The 23728-nt window shown below is 35.6% G+C and overlaps 2 protein-coding genes across 2 annotated transcripts; one reads left to right on the top strand and one right to left on the bottom strand.

Moving 5' to 3' along the window:
* Positions 1 to 7436: 7436 nt before the first annotated feature.
* LOC147078316 (uncharacterized protein CG5902) lies at positions 7437 to 16526 on the bottom strand. The gene is made up of 4 exons (XM_085958706.1): positions 16292 to 16526; positions 13649 to 13734; positions 9787 to 10017; positions 7437 to 9190 (listed from the first exon to the last, which is right to left on the bottom strand). Exons 1-4 carry the CDS (start codon positions 16414 to 16416, stop codon positions 9036 to 9038), a joined length of 597 nt encoding a protein of 198 aa, XP_085814832.1. The 5' UTR covers positions 16417 to 16526; the 3' UTR covers positions 7437 to 9035.
* A 1275-nt stretch (positions 16527 to 17801) lies between these two features.
* Positions 17802 to 20248, top strand: LOC147078315 (uncharacterized). Its single transcript, XM_085958696.1, has 3 exons — positions 17802 to 18191; positions 18887 to 18981; positions 19866 to 20248. The coding sequence occupies exons 1-3, from the start codon at positions 17855 to 17857 to the stop codon at positions 20211 to 20213; spliced, it is 780 nt and encodes a 259-aa protein (XP_085814822.1). The 5' UTR covers positions 17802 to 17854; the 3' UTR covers positions 20214 to 20248.
* The last annotated feature ends 3480 nt before the right edge of the window (positions 20249 to 23728 follow it).

Raw genomic sequence — 23728 nt, 5'->3', positions numbered from 1 at the left:
ATTATTATTTCTAAGCTTTATTATAAATTTGTTAGACATTTATAATCATCCACAGGTAATCAATAAATAAATGTCAAAAGTTAAAAGTCCTGTAAAATAGCATTTTGGTTAATTTTCAATCAAAATACCAACAACATGGAAAAGAAAATTATCAGGATTTATACTTTTTTAATTACCACATTTAAATAACATGTTAATTATATCTAATGGCCCTCTAATCAGGACACAACAGCTGTGGCGTTCGTGCTGTAAGGATTAAAAGAAATCTATTTTTTGTCAAAAGTTTGCTTAACCTTTCTAACGCGGCAACTGACTTTAGTCAGCCTATACGCGCGAGTCATCCGCGCGTCAGCTGACTAAAGTCATTTCGATTTTCGTTTGCCTAGTACTGCTTTCCGCCAGGCGCGAATAATTCGAATATTGATTTAATTTATTCAAAAATCATCCTTCTCTTGACATCTGTCAATGGATAGCCTAAACTTTTGTTCTATCTAATTTAAATAAATATTTTTCGGGAGCGTGTCTTGAATAAAAATATATCAGTCATCGGGCCAATTCAAATTTGCCGCGTATATAGTGTCTTATCGCTTCTTAGTGCATGTGCGCCGAAGACATTTGACTGACGTGTTTGTAACGATACGAGTTTGCGATATAATAAGTTATATTGTTTTTTAGTGATTGAAAAACTATTTGGTGCGTAAACTGTTAAATAGAATATTCGAAAGTTACATTGATCTAAGTGAATTTACAAAATATTTTTACAAAAGGAATGCTTTTGGAGATTGCATTCATTCGCCTATCTGCCAGTATATTATCCGCGAGTTTATAGTTTCGGAAAATAATTTGAACCAGGTGTCATTTAAATATACCTAGAAGTCCGCGATTTAATATGTCTCTTTGTTTATCATTGATTAACATTTTTAAATACTATTTTCTGGTTATAGTATTAGGTGAAACAGACAAAAATTATTTATTTACCCTAGTTATCAGCCATTTATAAAGAAAAGACACGAACACTCAGACGCCCGTTCCCGCATAAATGCGGAAATTGTCGTATTACGCAAACACCAGGTGCCGCGCTACTGAATTTTTATACACTGCGCGGCAAATCATCGTCTGCTGGTGTGAGACAGACACTTGAGAATTATTTTTTTCGTAATACTATTCAAAAGGGTTTGATTCATGACTACTATTTTTTTTATGTAGAATTCTTCTTATATTTATAGTCGAAAATAACTCGAGTTACTTACTATCACGTCATTATAATAAAATAAGAGATTACCTATTCTAGTACCAGGTTATTGAAGTAATATAATAAAAAAAAAACAAATGAACTTGAAAATAAAATTGTGGTGACTATAAAGCATTTAGAAGTGCAAAAAGTGTTTGAAATTTAATATTTTACGAATTGTAATAGGTATTCGAAAAATAAACCATTTTGTTATATAAACTATGTGTCATTCGATTCCATTCAGTTCGGGGTCAATGGTAGGTACAAACCAGGCACTGGTGGTAAGTACATCACTCTCAAATAGCCAGTAGTTCTCAAGGATGATTTATTTATACTCGGCCTGCAGTGCTGCAATGTGTATGCGAGTTCAAACAAAAGTTACACAGTTTGAGATGTCCTGGATGCTATAAAAATGAGTTATTTATGACTGATATTTTTTCAACACACTCAACAAAAATGCTCATAAAAGTCATAAACCATATTATTATTCATTATGTGTATGACATATTTGTCGAAATGGTAGCCGGTAGACTATAAGAATACTGAACTGTTCTTACACTTGTTAATCTGTCATCGACGCATTAGTCCAGCACCATTTCGTAAGTGTCATGGCGCCGCTCGAGTAAGCTGGCATTTTTTCAATGAAGAAGTCTTGTTCGTGATTTCTTATCAGATTTAGGCGACGAATGTTTATTTTTAGAGTCACATAAAATATTAGGTTCTGTCATAATCATTTTTGAACTTGACTCCGATTTTTTACTACTCTATTTGTGTATGTTTGACTGACATTTATTACGATTTATTGATGCTTGAAATCACAACGCGCACTGTTGTACTAAGTCGGGATTCGTAACGCTTAGAAAGGGTTAAGGCTGATGTTGCGTTCTCAATCCCTAGTCTATTGTATTATAATTTTCTCGAGTATTTTTGTCTTATTAGCCCTAACGACGCGAGCCATTTATTTTCAGTCAACTGATCTGTTAAAACGGTCACTATAGCTAAAACAGGTCGATTTCAAAATTAAAAAATAGATTACTAGATGAACTATATATTAGTTATTCCAAATACACCAAGAAATAAACTATATTTGTGGCATTCTCACTAAAATAAATTGAAGAAAATGAAGACGTTAAAAATATCCAAGCTTTGACCGCGCGGTCAATATGGCGGCCGTCCAGGGTTCACATATACGAATTAAACACATACTAGCGAGCGATTCGCCGCGTTTGTATTTGTAATACACAGGGCTGAGTACATGCTCCCAGAGTTGGTTACGGTTATGACAGATAGGGTTATCGCACTTAGTAAGTCGAACTCAAACTCAAATTTTATTACCGCTTCAAATCATAAACCTATATTTATTTTCGTCACCATAAAATAATGTTCAAAATCGTGACACATTACTCATTAGGATGTTTTGGAGAATAAAACAATAAAAATAATTACCCACTGCTAAAATACTATTATAATATAATTTATGAGGCGCCGTCGGCTTTTTCATTGTACAAAGGGCCTGTCGAAAGATCGCCAGGCAAAATACGACCATGTAAACAGAGCTGACAGTTTCGTGGCACATAAAAAATAAAAATTATTACCCATTATAATAATGTAAATATCAAATATGGAACAATGAAGAAAGCCATACAAATTTACTGGAGAACTGTGCATGGATAAAATATTTTCCAGGATGATTTATTCGATATTATGTGGTAGTGACACTTTGGCGGGTGCAATAATTATTTCACTTCTTCTTTTTCCACGGCGCTACATCCCGGGGTGGGATTTGGCCTCCTCCACAACCGCTCTCCACTCACTCCGGTCTCTCGCCACACTTCTCCAGTTACCGGGTCTTCCTATATGAAGCCAGTCCACTTCTACGGCGTCAGCCCATCTCCTTCTTGGACGGCCTCTGGGTCTCTTCCGTTGGGGTAGCCACTTCGTCATGATCCTTGGTGCTCTAACTTCAGGCATTCTCACCACATGTCCCGCCCATCGTAGTCTTTGGGACTTGCAGTATCTTATGATTGTTTACTGTTCAATCAGCTCTTCCAACTCGTGGTTCATTTTTATTCTGTAGTCCCCATTTTCCAACATGGGTCCAAAGATTTTGCGGAGTATTTTGCGCTCGAAGACAGCTAATTTGTTTTCCTCATTTTGAGTTAAGCACCAAGTCTCACAGCCATAAGTGACCACTGGCCTTATAATTGTTTTATAAATTAGAAGTTTACTTCTTCGGCCTAGAATTTTCGACCCCACCAGTCGCTTGCAGGCATGCCAGCATTTATTATATAAGGCGGATTTTTATCTCCTCTGCTGTCTTATTTTGGGTATTTTGGCTGGATCCGAGATACGTGAACTCGTCCACCCCTTCATATGCATGCTGTCCTATGTCTATATTCTGCAGCAGTACCTGATCGCGTGTGCTGACCATATATTTAGTTTTTGACTGGTTTATTTGCAGCCCAGTGTTTTCTGCTTTTATTTTCATAGTGCCACCATGGTCGATCATCCTCTGTTTGGATCTGCTTGTAATTACTATGTCATTCGTATAATTATTTCACATATATTTATAATGACAAAAAACACTAAAAACAAATCGTCAAAATGTTTCTACCGAGATCACAAATCACTAAGAAAAAATACATAACACTAAGAGCCGTATGCAGAATCTAAGAAATCGTTCCTAAGGATAAGTCGCCGAAAAGGATGACTTAACTATAGACAATCCTGAGTAGAGAGTTAAGGAATCCTTAACCATAGACTACTTTTGTTATGAACACGCCCCCTTCCGTATTACGCATGAGTGCAGGACCGTAACAAAAATATCGATATTTTGAAGTATCAATACTTCATGAAAGATACGAGGGTGGGTCAATAAGTCCTTAGAAAAGCCGACAGGTGGCGCGACTAGTACTGTAAGCGGTTTGTTTTCATGCAGCGGCACTACCGATTCAGTATGCTGCGAAGTTTCAATCAGATTGGTCGGGTTGTTGTTTTTTATTTTCGTACATTTAAAAAAAAAATTTGCATGTTTACAAAAATGGAGAAAATTGAGTTTAGAGCTGTTATTAAACATTTTAATATAAAAGGGTTAACAGCAAAGGAAATAAAAAATGAGTTGGATTTAGTTCACGGCACATCTGCTCCTTCACTTGCAACTATTTATAACTGGTTAAATGAATTTAAACGTGGTCGTACATCAACAAAGGATGAACCACGCTCAGGACGTCCTGTAGAGGTGACTACACCAGAAATGATCAATAAAATCCACGATATGGTGTTAAGTGACCGAAGATTAAAGTTGAGTGAGATAATTGAGGTTACAGGGATCTCAAAAGGTAGCGTCATGTCTATTTTACATGACAAATTGGGCATGAAAAAAATTTCTGCAAGATGGGTGCCGCGTTTGCTCACAGTCGACAATAAACGCAATAGGGTGGTGGCCTCTAAAGCCCTGTTGTCGCTCATGCAACGCAATCCGGATGAATTTTTTCGTCGCTTTGTGACTGTAGATGAAACATGGATACACCACTATACTCCAGAGACGAAAGAACAGTCAAAGCAGTGGATTGCGAAAGGCGAACCATGTCCAAAGAAGGCGAAAACCGTAAAATCAGCTGGTAAGGTTATGGCTACTGTATTTTGGGATGCACGTGGAATTATTTTCGTTGACTATTTGGAAAAAGGAAAAACAATAACAGGGGATTATTATGCATCTTTATTGGACCAGCTAAAAAACAAAATTGAAGAAAAACGGCCTCATTTAAACAGGAAAAAAATCCTCTTTCATCAGGACAATGCCCGTGTTCACACATGTTTACGATCAATGGCTAAAATTGAAGAATTGAAGTTCGAATTGGTCGACCACCCACCGTATTCGCCAGATTTAGCCCCCAGTGACTTTTTCCTTTTCCCAAACTTAAAAAAATGGCTAAGTGGACAACGTTTTTTTTCAAATGAAGAAGTCATCGATCGGACAAATGCTTATTTTGAGGACCTTCCGAAAACTTATTTTTGACGGTTTAAAAAAAATTGAGAAACGTCTAACCAAGTGTATTGAGCTCCAAGGAGATTATGTTGAGAAATAAAAAAAAATACAAAAATAAAAACTGTTTTAATGCTTTTTTCTAAGGAATTATTGACCCACCCTCGTACATCGATATTTTGCTATTGATAATTTCTTTCGATAACGATGGATATATATTAAAATTATAAATAATCCTTCGCAAACAACCATAATTTGACAACGATATTTACAAACATGTCCCCCGCAAGGCGGGGGGCTAACAGGGCTCTAGCCTGGGGGTCAATCAGATAAGTGAGATAAACACACATCACAAATTTGCTCTAATACTAAAAAAGTCGCATGCACACTATTTATTTCAACGATTTTAACATTTTAACAATAGTAGTACGATGCATTTTTTATTATCGTATGTCGCGATACTTGACAACTCCGCAATTCAAATAGATATAAATTCTAATGGTTTTAAGTTTTGTACTATTCCATTTGAATCGTTTTTTGCGACATGGGTATTGCCTTTCGGCATCTTCAGGCACTATGCACACTCACCAATGGTAAATACAATTGACACACCGACCCGGGTCGTATAAAAATGACCCATTCACTGCGTCCAACGCAACTGGTGCGTTGCCCATCAGGTGGACATTAGATATAATTAGCATGTTATTTAAATGTGATAATTAAATATTAATCAAATGGTCCGCAGTGAATGGGGACTGCGGACCTTTTAATATAGAGATATATTAAAAAATACACAAAATCACTAAAAATACAGTGAATATCCTTCATTTTACCTCGAACACCATTTGAATGCTGTATTTCGAAAACGTTGCTTGACACATTTTAAAAAACAGTGACATAAGTTGCAAAAATCTTCATATTACCTAAATACACAAATGTTAGTAGTTTTTTTTAAAGACAACGGTTAACATTTGCTATAAAATAATATATTTTACATCTACCTACCTATTTATTTTTATACCTATAGGATTGTTTTCACTATTTTGACTAAAACACAATAGTGACTTGTAACGTTTTCAAAATACAGCATTCATTTTGAAAACGCTAATATTGAGCGTCACATTACTTTTAACCCTAAGTAAACTTAAAAATCCTGGCCTGGGGAGTGGGGGCCCGGTTCAGGTTATGTGGGCCATCCTTTCCTTAAAGGACGATACTTTCTTTCGATACGATACCCATTCCATGTATCGATACTTTTTCAATGGATAGACAGGCCTATTCTTTTTTTTGCTTCCCCTTTCTACTTATGTTCGCCTGATACCGCGCAATAAACAAGAGTGTTACCATGTTAAAAAAATATCTTGCGGTGCCTGTAGAATCACGTATAATGACTTACAACGGAAACATAAGAGTATTATAATTAAATATTAATATGTATCTATAGTTGTTGCATTTATAAAATGCAGTTGTCATATTTTTGTCATCGTTTAACAATTATAAAATAATTTACCTAAACTATAGGAAAGAGAATTTTTCAATATGGTATTATTTTCAATAGAAAAACGACCGAAGCTTTAAGACGAGGTGAACCATAGACAACATGATCTTAGCTAAGGACGATGTTTGTGCATAGTGTTTTGTCCTGAGGAAATCTTAGTTAAGACAAATGTTTCTGCATCAGGCTCTAACACACTAACATAATCGTAATAATTAATTAAAAGGTAAATAAAAATAATATCGATGCATGACCAATGTTTTGTTTCGATAACACCCTGATGACGCATCGAGTACACCCGTCTTTGCAATGGCGCGCGATTCAAATGACTGAATAACGAGTGTTCTTTTCAAAAATATATTTCCTTGTGTTTTACTTGACATTTTTATGATCTGTTGCCTGTATGTCTACCTAAAGGTTTGAACTAATTTTACAGCATATTATCCACAAGTGTCTCTTTCTAGTTTGGTCGAAAATACGAGATAAAGTCTATGGCATGTTTACATGCCATACGCATTGTAAAGGTTAAACTGTATACACAGTTCAAAGTTAAAATATTTTTCTTATAATTTATTTTACCATGAATTGATTTAATGCGCCAACAGCTTCGTTTTCATTACGTTTTTACCCGAAATTTAATAGACGAGTCAAGCCAATTCGCCGTTTTGATAATGACATTTAGATAGACAACTTTAATTGTGTTGTACCTAATGAAAAACAGTAGGGTCAGAATTAACTGTTCAAATTTATTTGTCATTTTTTTTACATTTAAATACACAAATTAACAGTAATAATTATATTGGAAAAGCTTATACAATATTGAAATGAAATCAAAAGCTGGAGGGGTACCTGCCTTAAATTAACATGTTAGTAAACTTGGTACATCGACAAGCTCTAACTAATTTGTGATTCGATCAATATTACGCCTAATTATTACATAAACCTCAGTATGACCCGTTTGTAATTTACACAGAAATTTATATTAGGCATTTGCGGTGGAACCTGACCAATTGAGCGACCTTAATACGTACAAAAATTGAATCTGGAAGTTTTGGGAATATTGATAAAATTGGAGAAGTACATTTGCACATTAATATTATAAGAGATCACAATAATTATTATTGATTCGGGTCATTCACGCCGTGCACGGGAAAGCTCTCGGTAATTACTAAATAGAAATGTGCTAGCACGTGACGTGACCGATCACTTTGTTTTCTTCCATTTCACCAGCTGCAATGCGAACACTCGAAACAGAAATGAACACAAGACCGGCACTTATATAATATATATTAGATATTTGCACTTCTCATAATTACGCACGCGTTCGGCTCCTGTTGAAGATTCGAGAAGATTTCTGACGGTTGCAGATTAAAGCGTCAGGAGCGAGCGACCGCGGCGTTCGCCAATCGAGAAGCGGCGATAACGTAGTTCTTCACTCGCATTATTCACAGCATCCGACTATGATTGAAGTTATTCGTATAAGTTTGATTTTCCCCCGGGGCGTTCACTGTCAATTTCATTCTTTTTAAATTGATTGGAGTCTTTATAGACTAACTTATCCACTAGAGCTAACAATTTGAAAGGCGGATAGCCTAAATTAATTAACCTATAGCACGAGATACAACATTCAATCGTCAAGAGAGTACGTTCTCAGATTCAGTCGATGTAACGTCCCGCAATAATAACAGGGAACGATCGGCTGAAATTTTAACATATTATTTTTACGAACGATAAGTTTAACGTTATCACGAGGTTATTTGTATTATTATAAATGATTTTAAGAAAACGGCAGGAGAAAACTCGCGCACAGTCCAGAGTAGAGAGGCAACGGCGCCATACGCTCACCAGGGATTGCTGCTCCGAGAGTAAGACCACGGCGGATTGACGAGGCGAGCGGGTGAACCGGCGCTCCTCTCCGAGGCCGTCTTGAAGGAAGAGTTGAGGTCTAAGGAGCGGTGACCGCCATACCTGGCGCAAGGCAACGACATCAGAAATAGAGAATCGTCTCCGGTCCGGTAAACCGGAAAATTTGACGATTCAAACAGTTTCTTATCTAGGTTAGCCCTGCCGTGCCGGTGGCCGCCGTCTCGGGAGTTAATTTTGAACACAAAGGGCGGACGATTGATCTGACTGTGGGCGGCCGAGCGGTCTCTGAAGTCGGCACCGCGCTGCCCAATTTTTTCATGCGGAGAATCGCAAGGACGCGCAGCACGGGAGCGGGAGACCTCAGCCGGGGGACGACGGCGCCCGGAGACCTCCGCCGGGGAGCCGCCGGCGGATCTGCCGGGGCGGGGGATGGCGGTAGGGCGGGGCGAGGCGTGGCGCTAGCAACGCCGTTCCGCATACTCCTGGTAAGAGGCTGACACCTCTTCTGACTGGTAGCGCGTCAGCTTGATGCTACGCCGCATTTCCGAGGTGATGTTCCCCTTGTAGCCTCCCTTGCGCAGCAGAGAGTCTATCGTTTGGACTTGGTCCCAGCCTAGCACACGGAATAGATTCAAATCAATATTGGTCGGTTACTTTTTTGACTTTAATTCAATAGATATGTCTGATTACTTGGATTTAACAAAGTACCTACATACTTATACTTGCTGTTAAATTAATTTATTCTGTGAAGGTATGTATGTAAATTAAATTGAATTATTTTTGAACAAACATATTCCTAGCAATATTGTGTCTAATTTGTGTTCATATATTCGATAAATAATCTTTATCTTTAAATTTGTTAGAATAAATAGTTTTAAGACTATAATAATTATATTTTTATCAGTTAAGAATGTCTATATGTTATTTTGTGGAAACCAAATTTGAAGTATTCAAATCAATTGAAAACGGAAGATGAAATAGACATTTAAACGAGCAATATTTTTGTAGCATAAAGGAACGATGCAGCATTTTGTGTATAAACATTCAATTTCGATAAAAATTAGACATACAATATATGTGCAGCAACATTGAGTTCTAAATTCATATAATGTCTGGTCCATCGAGAATCGTAAAAAGGCGACGATTTAAGTCAAGAATGTGATGTATATTTATATTAAAAGGCATTACATATTTTCAAAGTGGCTTTACCTTGTTCAGTAGCCACGTCGGGCAAATATGTAGCAGTTCGGCGTGTTCCCTTCTCACTCATAAACTCAATACGGATTCCATGGACACCGAGCTGCCAGTCCAAGTAATGATCAGCGTCTTCAAACTCCTTCAGAATGGAGACGGACACGATGAGACGGGGAACCTCGTCCCGCGTTATCGGGGGAAACCGAGAATCTTTTAACGCACTAGTAATAGCATATTCGCGTAACCCTGTAAAATTAAAGACAACCATTATAATTCAGAAATTTTTAGGAAAATATTATGTTAATTGCAAAACTGGTAAGTAGATATTTCAAAAATATGAAAATAATTCTTGGTACATATTTGAATTTAATAAAAAAAAATTGTGCATGGCTTTCAATTTAAATAAAATACAGTCGAACTTGGTTATTAAGAGGAAGATGGGACCGACTGAATTTGCTCGATATTCGCAATTCAAACAAAAATACACAATTACAATTTTTCCCCGAAACAAGCATGGCATTCAAATACTACAAAGGAAGTTGTTTATTGTAATGAACTCTGGTAGGTACCTACTGACTTCACAAACCTTGGATGTTTTACTTATTTCAACCATATGCGTGTATACTTTTTCAATATTGTCAGCGAAAACACGAATTAGGTAGGTACTTAAGACACTTAACTAGTGTCATAAACGTAATCCGATTCCGGCGGCACCTGTCCGGTCGGATTTTATTGCTTAGGGTCGAAATGTTTTTAAACGATCGACACATTAATAGTTTTAAGAAAATTTTTAACCATATTTTAGAACGTTAGAAAAGTGTATAAATGTATGGAGAAAATCATAAACTAAAATGTGATCTAAAATGATCTCGCTATATCTGTGATCGTAATAACCCAGTTCGACTGTATGTAAATTTTTCCATCATGCTAAAATTTTAAAATGAAACAATGGATTTACGATAACTAAAATTTCATATAACGATTTCCAAATATTTTGAGAATACCGCTCCGTCAACATTCATTTTGGATATCACGGTTAACTCGCTTGGATCAATAGTTATTTTGAAAAATTATATTATGTCTTGCTCAAAAATTCAACCAGGCCAGTCAGTGCCACCAGCAATTGGCTAATTTAGTGAAATATATCACGTTCATAAAAATTGCCAGCCTGTTTTCCAAAACACACATCGTCAATTCATTTCATGTTTCAAATGTTATATATTATGTAAAATTTATCTTTACACTGTATTCATGATGTTTTTTTTATCTCGAAATGCTTTTCTTCATGTGATTCTATGCCACCATAGTTTTACTCATTTTAAAACAATAATTTAATTTTGATTTGACAGATACCCGACGACAATCAATGTGCTGCTGACAAACTAATGCAAATTTTAACATGATAATTCTTCGTCATGTATGTTTACAAAATAAAATGGAGCAGAGTTCCATCTTCCATCCAGTTGTGCCCGTGCACTTTAAAGAAGCGCATATAAGAAATTGATTAACATCATTAATGGAAAATTTTAAAAATATGTACTTACTATTGAACAAGCACAATTTTTTTTTTTATTTCACTTACATATTACATAGTAGAACCAATTGAAGAGAAAGGTGTATGAAAATATTACTGTTTATCAAAATTTATATGATTCAAGAAGGAAATGGAATGAAATCCTGCTGCACACCGTTTGGGAATCACTGGTGTATGGAGTTGCCAAAGTTGGTCATGTTCAGTCATCCATTCAGTGCGAGACAGCCGTGTTAATTAAATATATAAAATTGAAATAGCTAAGGGAAGTTGTAGGACATCTAGTGCTGATTGTGAAAGAGGTTTCAGATTGACAAATTTAATCAACAAGCTACGCGAAACTCATTGTGACATTTGTTTAATGACAGTTAAAAGTCGTCAATCGGCTTGCAGAAAGCATGATTGAATTAAGGCTATGCACTAGAAGTGAAATGAAACATCATCTACTGGCAACCTGAACATGCGCCTGTAAATTGAATGATATGTTATGGTTTCGTATAGGTACTAAATTGAAAGTAATCGCTGTTTTCTTATGATTGTTTTTATGCTGGGTAATTATTGGATTGCTCTTTTTTTTTATTATAATTACTTACAATCAAACGTGTCAAAAAATTTGATGTGTGCAGACTCTTGCGGAGCAAATTTTTTTAGAGAGTGCCGGAAAATTGCAATGATGTATCTATTAATCTAACGCTAAATGTACTATAAAATTAAATAACTATATACCTATATAAATAGTCAAATATTATTACAATAAAGTAGGTATAAAAAAACAGACGACTTCTTGCTTTAATATCTTTGATATTCCCACACAAACTATTGATATTTTGTTTGATATGGCTTATATAAAAACCTCCAATGATTGGATCAACACAAGTATTTCATAAAAATATTCACAGAATATCTATCTTTCAAAAAATCATGATTTGTTTTATTTATTTAGTATTTCATTTAACAGTGTCTCGAAACCCTGCGATTTTCGGTGTTTTTCTCAAGTTTCAACTTGATTGGGCAAAGTATACAGGTCCAAGCATAAAGGGAGAAAAAATTGGTGTGAAACAAGAAGTTTTTCTAGTACACATCCATAATTAATTTGACACGCATGCAATGTAAAATTGCGATGTGGAAGTATTAACGAGGATTTGTTGCTAGGAAATTTGGAAATGTGGGTTAACAATCACCCTGGATTCAAAAAACACAAATAAATTCATTAAACATATTTATGTGTGACGACAATAGCTCAATTAGAATGGGGTAGATGGTCTCAAACTCCCATAAATTTTCCATACATCATAACTTTCAAAACATCTTTGAAATCGATGAAATATGGTAATAAAAATTGGACTCCTGCCAAAAAGCTTCCGAGAGATTTTACCCTCACACCCCGTCTCTAAATGAAGCCACAGAATTGGAAAAAGTTTTTAACAATCAATCTTGATATTACAAAGATACCCGTCATCTGAATATTAGCAGGTATGATAAACAAAAATGTTTTACTGAATGAAACGTTTTCCAATTAAGCTCCGTTATGCAAACCAAATATTTTTGTTTATTAAAATTTATCATATTGTGAAAACATTTCAATAAATTCCCACCGGGGTTGAGTGATTTATATGTCTGCTTTGGATGCTGGGGGTCGTGGGTGTGAGTCCCACATCTGGCAAATTCACACATTTTGCAATGTGTATAGTTATAAAACCCATAGGTACGTAGCATTAATATAATATATTGTGTATGTAATATGCTACACGGCTAATTCTATACTAGATATCTGTATCTATAATAATTTGTCAAAATTAAATTATTTGTTCTACATAACAAACAATTAATATTACATAGTACAGAATATAATTGTATTTACAATAGAGATCAGAGTACAGTAGAAACTCGATTAATTAGGGATGAAGATAACAAACTATAAATATGGATAATCGAAAGATAATAAAAAAAAAAACTATTTTACTACCTGCATTATTTGACTCGAATATAAATAATCAAAGTTCGAATGTAATTAGTATTTGATATACCTATATTATTATTAATTATATATTATCATCTCAGTTCCTTCAATTTAATTAATACATATGATTTCTAAATAGCTGATAATAAAATAGCATCATTTAAAAATTTATTTCATTGGGGTTTTTTTCTCTCACAATAATGACAACACTGATCCAATGTTCTCCTAGGGCCTAGACTTTAGACTGATATTCGATATGTTTCAGTAAATATTTCGGACCGTTTGATAACTATAATCTGACTGGGTGCTTTATTTTAGTTTGGTTTGAACTGCCGGAACATACTTTTAATAGTGGTAGGTCAGTAGCAATATTGAGTGAAAATTACCTGCATGAAGATTCATTGCATTGAAAGTTCCGATACACCCACGTAGTCTGTGTTCCTTACCAATACTCCATGATACAAAGAGAGGGCTACAAAAACAAAAGAATTAAAACTCAAGCTATAGTTTCCCTTTACAGTGGATTAACAATTTTTGTAGACATCTAGAAAAATTGTGTAGCCCAAACAATTACACTAAGTCGGTATCTGAAACGAAAAAACAAAATATAATCACTTCAAATTATACTGCTGGGTTCGTTACAGTGTCATGTATACGTCTCAAAGTTTAACAAATTCATATTGAGCTATTGTTGTACATAATAATATAAACAAATGAAATGCTGACAATTAAATAAATACAAGTGTAGTGAGTAAACCCACTTCAAAGTTAAATAATAATATCGCACCGTGAGTGTAAAACCAAGGCAAGTGCAAAATACATATTTTGGATATACTAGGGTTTGAAGTCTTCGTTTTGTTAGGACAAATAGTTTCTAAAAAAAAAAACATAATATTTAGTTTATATCTACATTATATTGCATGTTCTTTCAGTTACTTCATTTTTACATTATCAAGTTTACGACTTTTGCAGTTGTTTTGCATTTAATCTCGAAATTGAAAAATTTGCAGATGCCTTGGTTTTACACTCACGGTGCGATATTATGCTACCCTTTAGAATTTATGTTTGCAACATTCAGTATAATACAGGGTGGGGCGTGGGAACTTCCTTTTATTAAAACGGCATCGTGGAGTTAGTGGGGGTCACAGAGAGGAGAGGAAGGCCTAAATGAGTGGGGCTAAATTTAAGGTTTGTGTGATTATGTAACCCGACAAATATCATGTGAGCTGCTGGTTGACACCTTACCCAACGACGTGCTTGTGTTATTATCTGACGAGGTACATTTTCACCTTAGTGGCTGTGTTAACAAACAGAATATGTGGTACTGGAGTGAAACAAATTCCAGGGTACTTCATGAGAGACCCCTTCATTCAAATCTTGTCACGGTATGGTGTGCAATTTCAAGAGTAGGGATCATCGGCCCTTACTTTTTCAAGAAAACCGCTGTGCTGTAACCTTGAATTCAGACCGTTATTTGACAATGATCCAGGAGTTTTTTTTTCCTCGGTCTCGAAGAAATGGAGCTAGAAAATGTGTGGTTTCAGCAAGATGGGACCACAGCCCACACCGCCAGGGTTTCAATGGATTTTTTGAGACAAGCCTTTCCTGGGCGGCTGATCTCCCTGAGAGGTGATGTAAACTAGCCTGCACGCTCGCCTGATTTAGCCCCCTGTGATTATTTCTTGTGGGGTTATCTCAAATCAATACAGAACAACCGAGCCGAAATTGCCAATATACTGGTCGGAATTCTTGAAAGAGTGAACCGAAACTTTCGAATTCGACTGAATCAGTGTATTGACAATGGAGGGCGACATTTACAAGATATTATAACCCGTTTACACGTGCATGGATGTATAGTGCACAGTAAGAAAATGTATGGGAAACATGTATTATCCCGCAGTTGGCAAGATTGCGTGCATAAATCAAACAAGATTGGAAGATTCCAAATTGTGATGAATTATTGCGCGCAAGTAAGATCATTTTCGATCTGTGCCTGCCTAGTAGAGCGATAGGGGCAAACATGCCGGTAAAAAAACAAACTACTCATTTTGAGCTCCGATTTTCAATATGACCTGTCAGATAGTAGTATAAAATGACAACCTCGCGTCTCGCTTACTCTTGAAGAATGAGATTGGAGAGACAGTCAGCACTTTTACGTGCAAACAGTTATTGTCATGACAGTTTAAAATAAGCACAACTGCCGACAGTAATTCCATGCACGTGTACAGGCGTCATTATTTTTAAAACAGTGTAAAATCAAACATTAAAACTTGTGTGACAGGCGAAAAATAAGAATAAAAAAATTTGAAACCTGTAGTCTTTTGCTTCATTTTCAAAAAAGGAAGTTCCCACGCCGCACCCTGTATTATGATGTCTTGTTCTCGAATTTACAAAATAACTTATTTTACAATATTATTTATTGATAAGTATTTCAAGTTTAAAAGAGTTTTTAGTAAAAGGCCAAATAATTATAATAAAAATAATATGTAGGTACATAAACACTTGTATTTACTTAATCCACAGCACATCAAATATTTTGATTTGAATCGTCAAGAATCAAAACCGTTTCTGGCGACTATTGTGAATGGGTTATAATGCAATATCTACATTCTGAAATGGCCATGAAGAAATATTCTTTTCTGATTCTTCATAAAAACGAAACAGAAAAATTCAGTGTTTTCACACGGAGACCGATTCCCGAGGGGTCCTTGGGGAAGGCTTGCGAAACAAAAACGTGCTTTCCTAATTTATATCGGTGAGTACTTTCTGTTAGTTTAGATACGATTGTTTTTAATTGATATATTTCATTATACATTACGGCATTTTATTCTCCAATAATATCTTAAATAATATGTGTGAACATTATAAAACTGATGTAAATAACTAAAATAGTTTTCCCGTAGTTTAAAGTGCTCGAACTACACAAACCATTCGGAACGGTTTATGATTCTCGACTTTTAATATTGTGTCTGCAGCTGACATACTGAGTAAACAATAATCATTGGAACATAACAAAGGATTTTGCTCACTATGCTTGGTTTGTAAAGTTTGGGCTCTGAGGTGGGTCCATACTGTTGAGTTGACAATACAGAACGTCAAAACAAAAATAGCACATGTCCGAAATGGCAATCGATTCATGCTGAAAGCCGTTCATTTCTTTTTCGATCCCGTTACACGAGCACTTCGCGATATTTAATATTAATTGTTTCTTTGTTCCGCAATACTAGATGCTACAGCTAATAATTTCTTTCACAGTTGCAGGATGGCAACTTGACAAGAACCAGCAATGACAAACTTGACTTGAAACCAGTGTTGCCATCTTTTTCTATGGTGATTATAGTACAAAGACGTAAAAAATATAGTATTTCTAAAAAATATATAGTACAGGAACATATTGAGTCTTGAATCCTTCAAAATTGTAGTATTTTGGTATATTTGGTGTAAAATTATAGTATTTTACATTTTTCGCAGTATTAAAATTATAGTATTGTACTATAATTATAGTACGGTTGGCATCACTGCTTGAAACAATCGAACTGCCAACTCTCCGATAATATTGTCTATGAATTTGTAATAGTACTGCCATCTTCCAATAGTGGACTAATTTAAGCGCTTGGCCGTAGTCATGGGGCGTCTTCGACGCGGAATTGGCGCGGGGACGAGCACGGGCACGCAAGTCAGACGATTTACAGTCTTCGGCAAGGCCTGAACAGAAACGATGCATGAGTGTGAGTGAGAAAGTATTCGGCACCCTTACAATCTCTGCGACACGCGCTAGAGTAAGATAAAAGGTCTACTAGCTACAAGCCAGTTTCCAAAAGTATCGCCATCAAATCGGGGCGAAACGCTTCACATAGCGTCGATAACTTGCGAGCTCGTGTTGCTAAAATTGATATTTTTGTGTTAAACATAAAGTCAGTGGTAAAAAATTTTTGGTTAATTAAGTAGAAAATATGGTTCTGTGTGTTGTCTTAAAATGTGGTAGCCGTACTGATAAGCTAGAAGATGGTATTACGTTTCATAAGTAAGTTGATACATGTTCGTGATAATTTATTTGTATTTTATTATATATTTTAATATCAGTGACCTAGTGTTTCTTTAAAATAACTTAAATTATGGATATCTTTATCTAATGGTTGCATTTTGACCGCTTAAAAATACTATATAACGTAAAAAAATAGAAAATTATATTTTAATTCTGAGCGTCTAGTGCGAGCACTTTGGGCGAGCACTAGCGAAATGGTCTATGGTCTCGAACATTTGTAGACGAATGCGTTCGCTCGCTCACAAACCAAACGCAAGGCACGCGGCCTCATTTAGCAATGCAACGGGTGGCGTCTAGATGTATCTATAGTCTAAGGTCTTCGGACTTTTTTTTCGCGTGGAGCACCCCAGGTCTGCGGACTTTTTAATCCGCAGACCAGGCTCGTTGGATTTCAAACATGTTTGATATTTTACTCGCCGAGCCGCTGAAATTCGTACGTTCACCACGCTTTACCGTCACATTATTTATATCTATGCCGACGGACGACAGCGCCATCATTATTTTACTGTCATTCAAAGTGTTCGGACATCTCACATCGATAACAACAATGGTAGATCTACGAGTGCATTCGAAAAGTTTCTTGGAAGATTTTATTAGTTGTTTTAAAGACAACCCATCGTTGTGGAAGACGACCAGCCCACTATACAAGAATCGTGATGCCAAGTCCTTGGCGTATGCGGAACTTTTGGAGATTTTAATCAAGGTGGAGCCGCAGGCAAGGGTCGACGATGTTAAAAAGAAAATACAGACATTGAGGTCGGGTTACAGAAAGGAGAGAAATAAAGTAAGGACATCATATCGAAGCGGAGCCGGCACAGACGCAGTTTATCTACCCAAACTGTGGTACTATAAAAATTTGGAGTTCTTGAACGACCAAATGGAAGGTACGTAGGAATGCTTTAAAGCTATTTATTATACACGTGCAGATTATGAAATTGTCGTACCTAGCTCTGAAAGTGACATCGCATTAGATTAGCTACTATTAAGCAATTAAAACATACAGCTATGAATCATTTCTAGTCACAATAAAATTATTTATTCTTTGCTGAGGTAGGTAAGAAATAATAATATATAGGTACGATCATGGCGGTGGAAGCGCGGCTTATTGAGTCGTGGTCGGGTCCCAGGTTCAAATCCTGGGTCTGACAAGTACACATTGAATTTCAATTTGTGTATGAGTCAGAGTATGGACCTAATATGTTGAGCAAGTGGCTGACATCCATTTCTCGTAAAAACAAAATCTGTCAATACAAACCTCCACTCCGTGGAGGTCCATATTATGATCGGACATGGTCGAAAGAAGAAGAAAAGAAATGATCATAAAATCAAAAATCGCTCGAGTTAGGTTCCTTCAGAGACAATCAATAAATCGTCAATCATCAATCAAAATTAATGGTACAGTTTGGATATGAGGAATACAGCGGAAAACACATTTTGAAAATACCCGATATACTGGATTACACCAATTATACCAATGTCAATATTAACCGTATGAAGGAATGGGTACTTAGGGGAGAGATAATAAAAAACAAGTTTGAGTATTATGTTGTATTTTAACAATTTACATTTTGTTTTACAGAATCGAGCTCAATATCCAGCATGGTGGACGATTTGGAAAACATGTCTCCTGATGAGAGTTACTCCAACTCGTTAAACAACGAAGATTGTATTGAGGTAAAACATTTTAACTAAATTGTTACATTGGTTTAATTTATCTATTGCTTATCATACTTTCTTGCCATGTGACAGCCCCGGTAGTATTAAAATATTTTTCGAAATCTCCTCGCGCTTTCTTAGCATTGGCAGTCGAGTTCCGATTAGTCGTTGCTTCCAAAGGCGCTAAGGTGTCCTGTGACCTCAGTCCAAGCTCTATTAAACCTGTCTCAGGATTTTCCCTATCAAGGTCATGAGAAGGAGTATAAGTATGTGTTGATTTGCGACGAAGAAAGTTGTGCAGCACACAGCAAGTTAATACAACTGTATTGATATTTTCAATTTTCATGTTTATTGGAGCTTGAAAAATGCGGAATCTAGCAGCTAAAATGCCAAAAACATTTTCTATAATTCGCCTGGCTCTGCATGTCCGATAATTATATATTCTTTTACTGTGATTTAATTGCCTTTGTGAATACGGCTTTATGAAATCGTTACGTAATGCAAAGGCTTCATCGCCAATATAAACAAATGGCAGTGCATCAGAATTAGCAGTAGGTTTTTTTGGTGCAGGTATTTTTAATCTGCCTTCGTCTAAACGTTTGGAAAAATCAGATTTTCTCAGTACGCCTCCATCAGAAATACGTCCATTTGTTCCAACATCAACATAAATAAATTCATAATTAGCATTTGCAATCGCCATCAAAACAATGCTGTGGAAATGTTTGTAATTATAAAAGTGGGAGCCGGCGTCTGCAGGTGGCACGATTGCAATGTGTTTCCCATCAACTGCGCCCAGGCAATTTGGAAATTGCCATTTACTATTAAATTCTTCTGCAATCGTCTCCATTTCTTCGTGCGTATCAGGGAACTGCAACAAAAAATAATCAACATTTTATTTACAGATAGAATATTCGCCTTCAACATCCACGTTGTCGACTACTCCAAGGTCGAATCTCAATAGAGCACCAGAACCCCCATCGTTCAAACGAAAAAAATCGAATGATAGCGCCAACAAAGTGTTAGAATTAATCACCGACAAACTAAGCAAGACTGAAGATGAATTTGATGTTTTTGGCAAAATGATGGCCATGAAACTACGATCGATGTCACAGGGACAAAGATTGCTGGCCGAGAAGCTGATGCATGAAGTTGCCTTTATGGGACAAAGTGACAAAATAATGCCAGCAACTACTGTTCATACTCAACCAGTTTATCGTATATTAAGCAAAAATGTACAAAAGCCGGTATAATAAATTAATGTTTTTTGTATGAATAAATATCTTGTAAAAATATTTGTTTTTTTGTTTGTTTTTATGCCTATAAACCTTAGCTTAAGCGATACAACAAATGGTAAGTATTTGAGCTATGTTAGCAAACCTATATTATTATGTGGCCTCATTTAGAAATCAAATTCCATGCTTGCTTTTCGAAGAATATGACTAGTATTACAATACATTCAACAGGAATAATTAAGCAGCTTGCTTACAGCCTATATGGAGAGTCCTGGCTAGGTACAGCATTCTAATGGTCTATTGAATATTTAGCATGTCAACGATGGCCTTATTTGTGACTATATATATACCTATCTCAAATGCATCTTGTCTGCCATTCTTATGATGTTGCCGTCTATGATTTATATAGGTAAAACAATCCACTAAACGTTCACTTTATAAGACCAACCAATGTCTACTTGTTAATGATATATTTGTAAATTTGCCCAACTTTATTAGATGACGTATAATATAATACACACCTTGAAATATTCTCCTTTCAAAACGTCAATGATGACTTGGCAAGTTTCGGGAATTATCTTGCCCAGAGTTTGTCTTCCAATCGCAGTTCTATAATGCAAGTCAGTGAATGTTCCGCCGGCAGCCAAAAATCGCAGGGTTGCACATAATCTATCATGAGGAGAAATAGCTTCCCTCATCATAGTATTTTTTTTTTTAATAAATGGGGAGACCAAATTATACAGTTCTGTGTATACATCCTCCGACATTCGCAAATAATTGCGGAAATCGCTCGGTTGCAAACGCAATTCTCGTATTAAATTTGTGTGGGATAATGTCGTTCGTTTCCTTATCCAATGTTTCACCCAGTATTTGTGTACCCTTTGCTTCGTTATTACATTATCTGCCACCCAATAACCCAAAAAACATAAAACGTCGGTATCATTTAACGCCATCACGATTTAACTGTCAGATATACGTATATTATCTATGCTGTCAAAGTCGACTGTTTTACTCGTCAAATTAATTATATACTCGTTTCGTTGAACGTCTGTTGGCCAGTAGCAGAACGTAGAAAAATCTGAAGACTTATTGTCGTCGGACTTTTGGCTCGCCAATGGAGCGCTGGCAGTAGAGTGTCCGTAGTAGCCCGCGCGCCAGTGTTGCCAACCGTACTATAATTATAGTATTTGTACTATAATTTTGGTCCGCGTACTATGTACGATATAAAACATGTATAGTACGCCCAAAATACTATACTTTTGAATATCGGAAAAAATATATAAAAAGTACTAAAATTTCTATATGTTCGTTGGATAAATTGGTGCAAAGTACTACAATTTCGCAATATAAGAAGATTTAGAGAACATGGAAAAAAAATTGCTCGATAAACGTAAAAAAATCCCTTGACTTTGGTTTAAAATAAAATTTCTTGAATAGTTCGGCAAGCATTTTTGGTCGGAAGAGGTACCAAAATAAAAAGGGGTCTCCGAGTTTCTCAATATCTCCGTTATTTTTTTCTGAGAAACAAAAAACCTATACATTTCAACAGATGACAACGCGTACTATATTTTCCCCCCAAATACTATAATTTTGGAGGCTCTGTACTATAATTCCACTTTGAAAAGATGGCAACACTGCCGCGCGCGTCCAGTCGTGTTCAGCGTCAAATCAGGGATAGGAAACCATAAACACAGAAAAGTTTTTACTGGAAAACTCCTATTTGAAATGGCAAAACTTTGCACAAAAAATTTGGGGCCAATGAAATCAATATGGAAAGCACTAATTTAGCAGAAGAATTTTATAACTTATACAAGAAACTGCGGGAACAACCAGACAAGTTTTTCGAAAAAGAGTAACATGAGAAAATATTTGATTAGGTATATTCTAATTGATCTAAGTTTTTATCTATTCTTTTTGAGTAATTTTTTGCGATCCGACTATCGCCTTTTGGCATCTTCAAACACCACCAATGGTGAATATACACTGTCATCTGATACAGTTAATTCCTGTTTATTTGGTAAATTTATATTTATGAATTTAAATTCAAATTCCATCAAGTACCCTTGGTCGATTTTATAATTTGATTATATATTGGATAATATGTAAGTTAAAGTTTAAAAAAGACTTTTCGGTTCATATGGTGTGAATGTAGGTGTAGAATGTACGCTTCATAACTTTGAACCCCGGCTCTAGGATGGAAATGATGTACCTACTTAATATATTTTATTTTTATTATGTTTATATTTTTTTATTAAGGAAAACAAACAGTTACATAGACTACAAATATGTATAAAATAGACTAGAAAAAGATATTGCAACAAGCAAAGTTTCCATATAAATTATAATAATTATAGTTAATCATATTAAAATTTAAATACAGAGAAATTAGATAAAGAGATAAATGAGAAAGAATATTGAATAATTATAGACAAAAAAAAAACATTTTTTTATGTACCTACCTTTATAACTATAAGTAAAATAAGTATACAATATTATATGTGCGTTAAGAATTATTGAAATTTAAAGATATTATTTTTACATAATATATATTTATTTAGTACTACATATTATATTAATACAAGTGAATATATATTTTTTATATATATTTGATATAATTTTATGCGACGTAATAAGGCAAAGAGGCGTATCAGTGTAGTGAAAAGTGCAACGTTATAAAACGTATACCTACTTTACATCACTTCGCACTATCTATGCTTTGTGAAAATAATACCATAAATACACCAGACGCACGCGGTAAGCTCATGATGGTTTGAGACACCCGCAACTCGCTCGTTTCCCGCGTCGGTGCCCGTCCATTCAGTGCGGACACCTCTATGCGCGCAGTATGGGAAGAGCCTGCCGCATGTACGATCTTGCCTGCGTTGAGCTAGACGCGCCAAAACAACACGCGCGAACACCCGTCCCCGCGCATTGTCTACGGACACGTCGAGACGTGTTCATACGTTTGAGTTGCCTGCCCAGCCGCCGCCCCGCGCCCGCCTAACCACCACGGACGAGGCATAAAAGGGTGGGAATTAATCGCACAATGCAATAATCAAAATTCACAAAAAAAATAACTTTAACATTTGGAAAGTAGTTTTCAGATATATTAAATGATTTCACAAATAAATAGATGAAATCACATAAAATAGTTTGTTTCACAAAACAAAAATCATAAATCACTCATTGAAAATATAAATTCACTCAATTTTGACAACTGCACACATTTGTAAAATTGTTTTCACCGACAAATAATATATCGCACAAAGAAAAGGTAGAAATTCACAAATGTCAAACTAATAATTGTAGCAGCAATACAATTTATTAGAAGGCAATCGCAAAAATGATGCTTAGGTGTCAATATAATTAATGTTTAACGCAGTAATATAAATATGTGTATATTCGTGCTGCTATCGTTCACATATTATTTGATGTAAATCTACAACCAAATAACACCACCTAGGTATATCTTTTTCGGTTCATCGATATAAATTTTGGTAAATGTGGTTTTGGTATAAGTATCATTTTTGAAC

Source organism: Rhyacophila brunnea, unplaced genomic scaffold, assembly GCF_057557595.1.
Source record: "Rhyacophila brunnea isolate RB1 unplaced genomic scaffold, BYU_Rbru_1.0 scaffold_11, whole genome shotgun sequence".
Classification (NCBI taxonomy): domain Eukaryota; kingdom Metazoa; phylum Arthropoda; class Insecta; order Trichoptera; family Rhyacophilidae; genus Rhyacophila; species Rhyacophila brunnea.
The sequence above is the reverse complement of the archived record's forward strand: the minus strand, read 5'-3'. Positions and strand labels throughout refer to the sequence as shown.

Coding starts and splice junctions, on each gene's coding strand:
- LOC147078316 (XM_085958706.1), bottom strand. CDS start 16,416: ATGAACGGCTTTCAGCATGAATCGATTGCCATTTCGGACATGTGCTAT. Junction 13,735..16,291: donor AACTTTACAAACCAAGCATA/GTGAGCAAAATC, acceptor TTGTTTTTGTAG/CCCTCTCTTTGTATCATGGA. Junction 9,191..9,786: donor CGACGTGGCTACTGAACAAG/GTAAAGCCACTT, acceptor TCCGTGTGCTAG/GCTGGGACCAAGTCCAAACG.
- LOC147078315 (XM_085958696.1), top strand. CDS start 17,855: ATGGTAGATCTACGAGTGCATTCGAAAAGTTTCTTGGAAGATTTTATT. Junction 18,192..18,886: donor CTTGAACGACCAAATGGAAG/GTACGTAGGAAT, acceptor TTTGTTTTACAG/AATCGAGCTCAATATCCAGC. Junction 18,982..19,865: donor ACAACGAAGATTGTATTGAG/GTAAAACATTTT, acceptor TTTTATTTACAG/ATAGAATATTCGCCTTCAAC.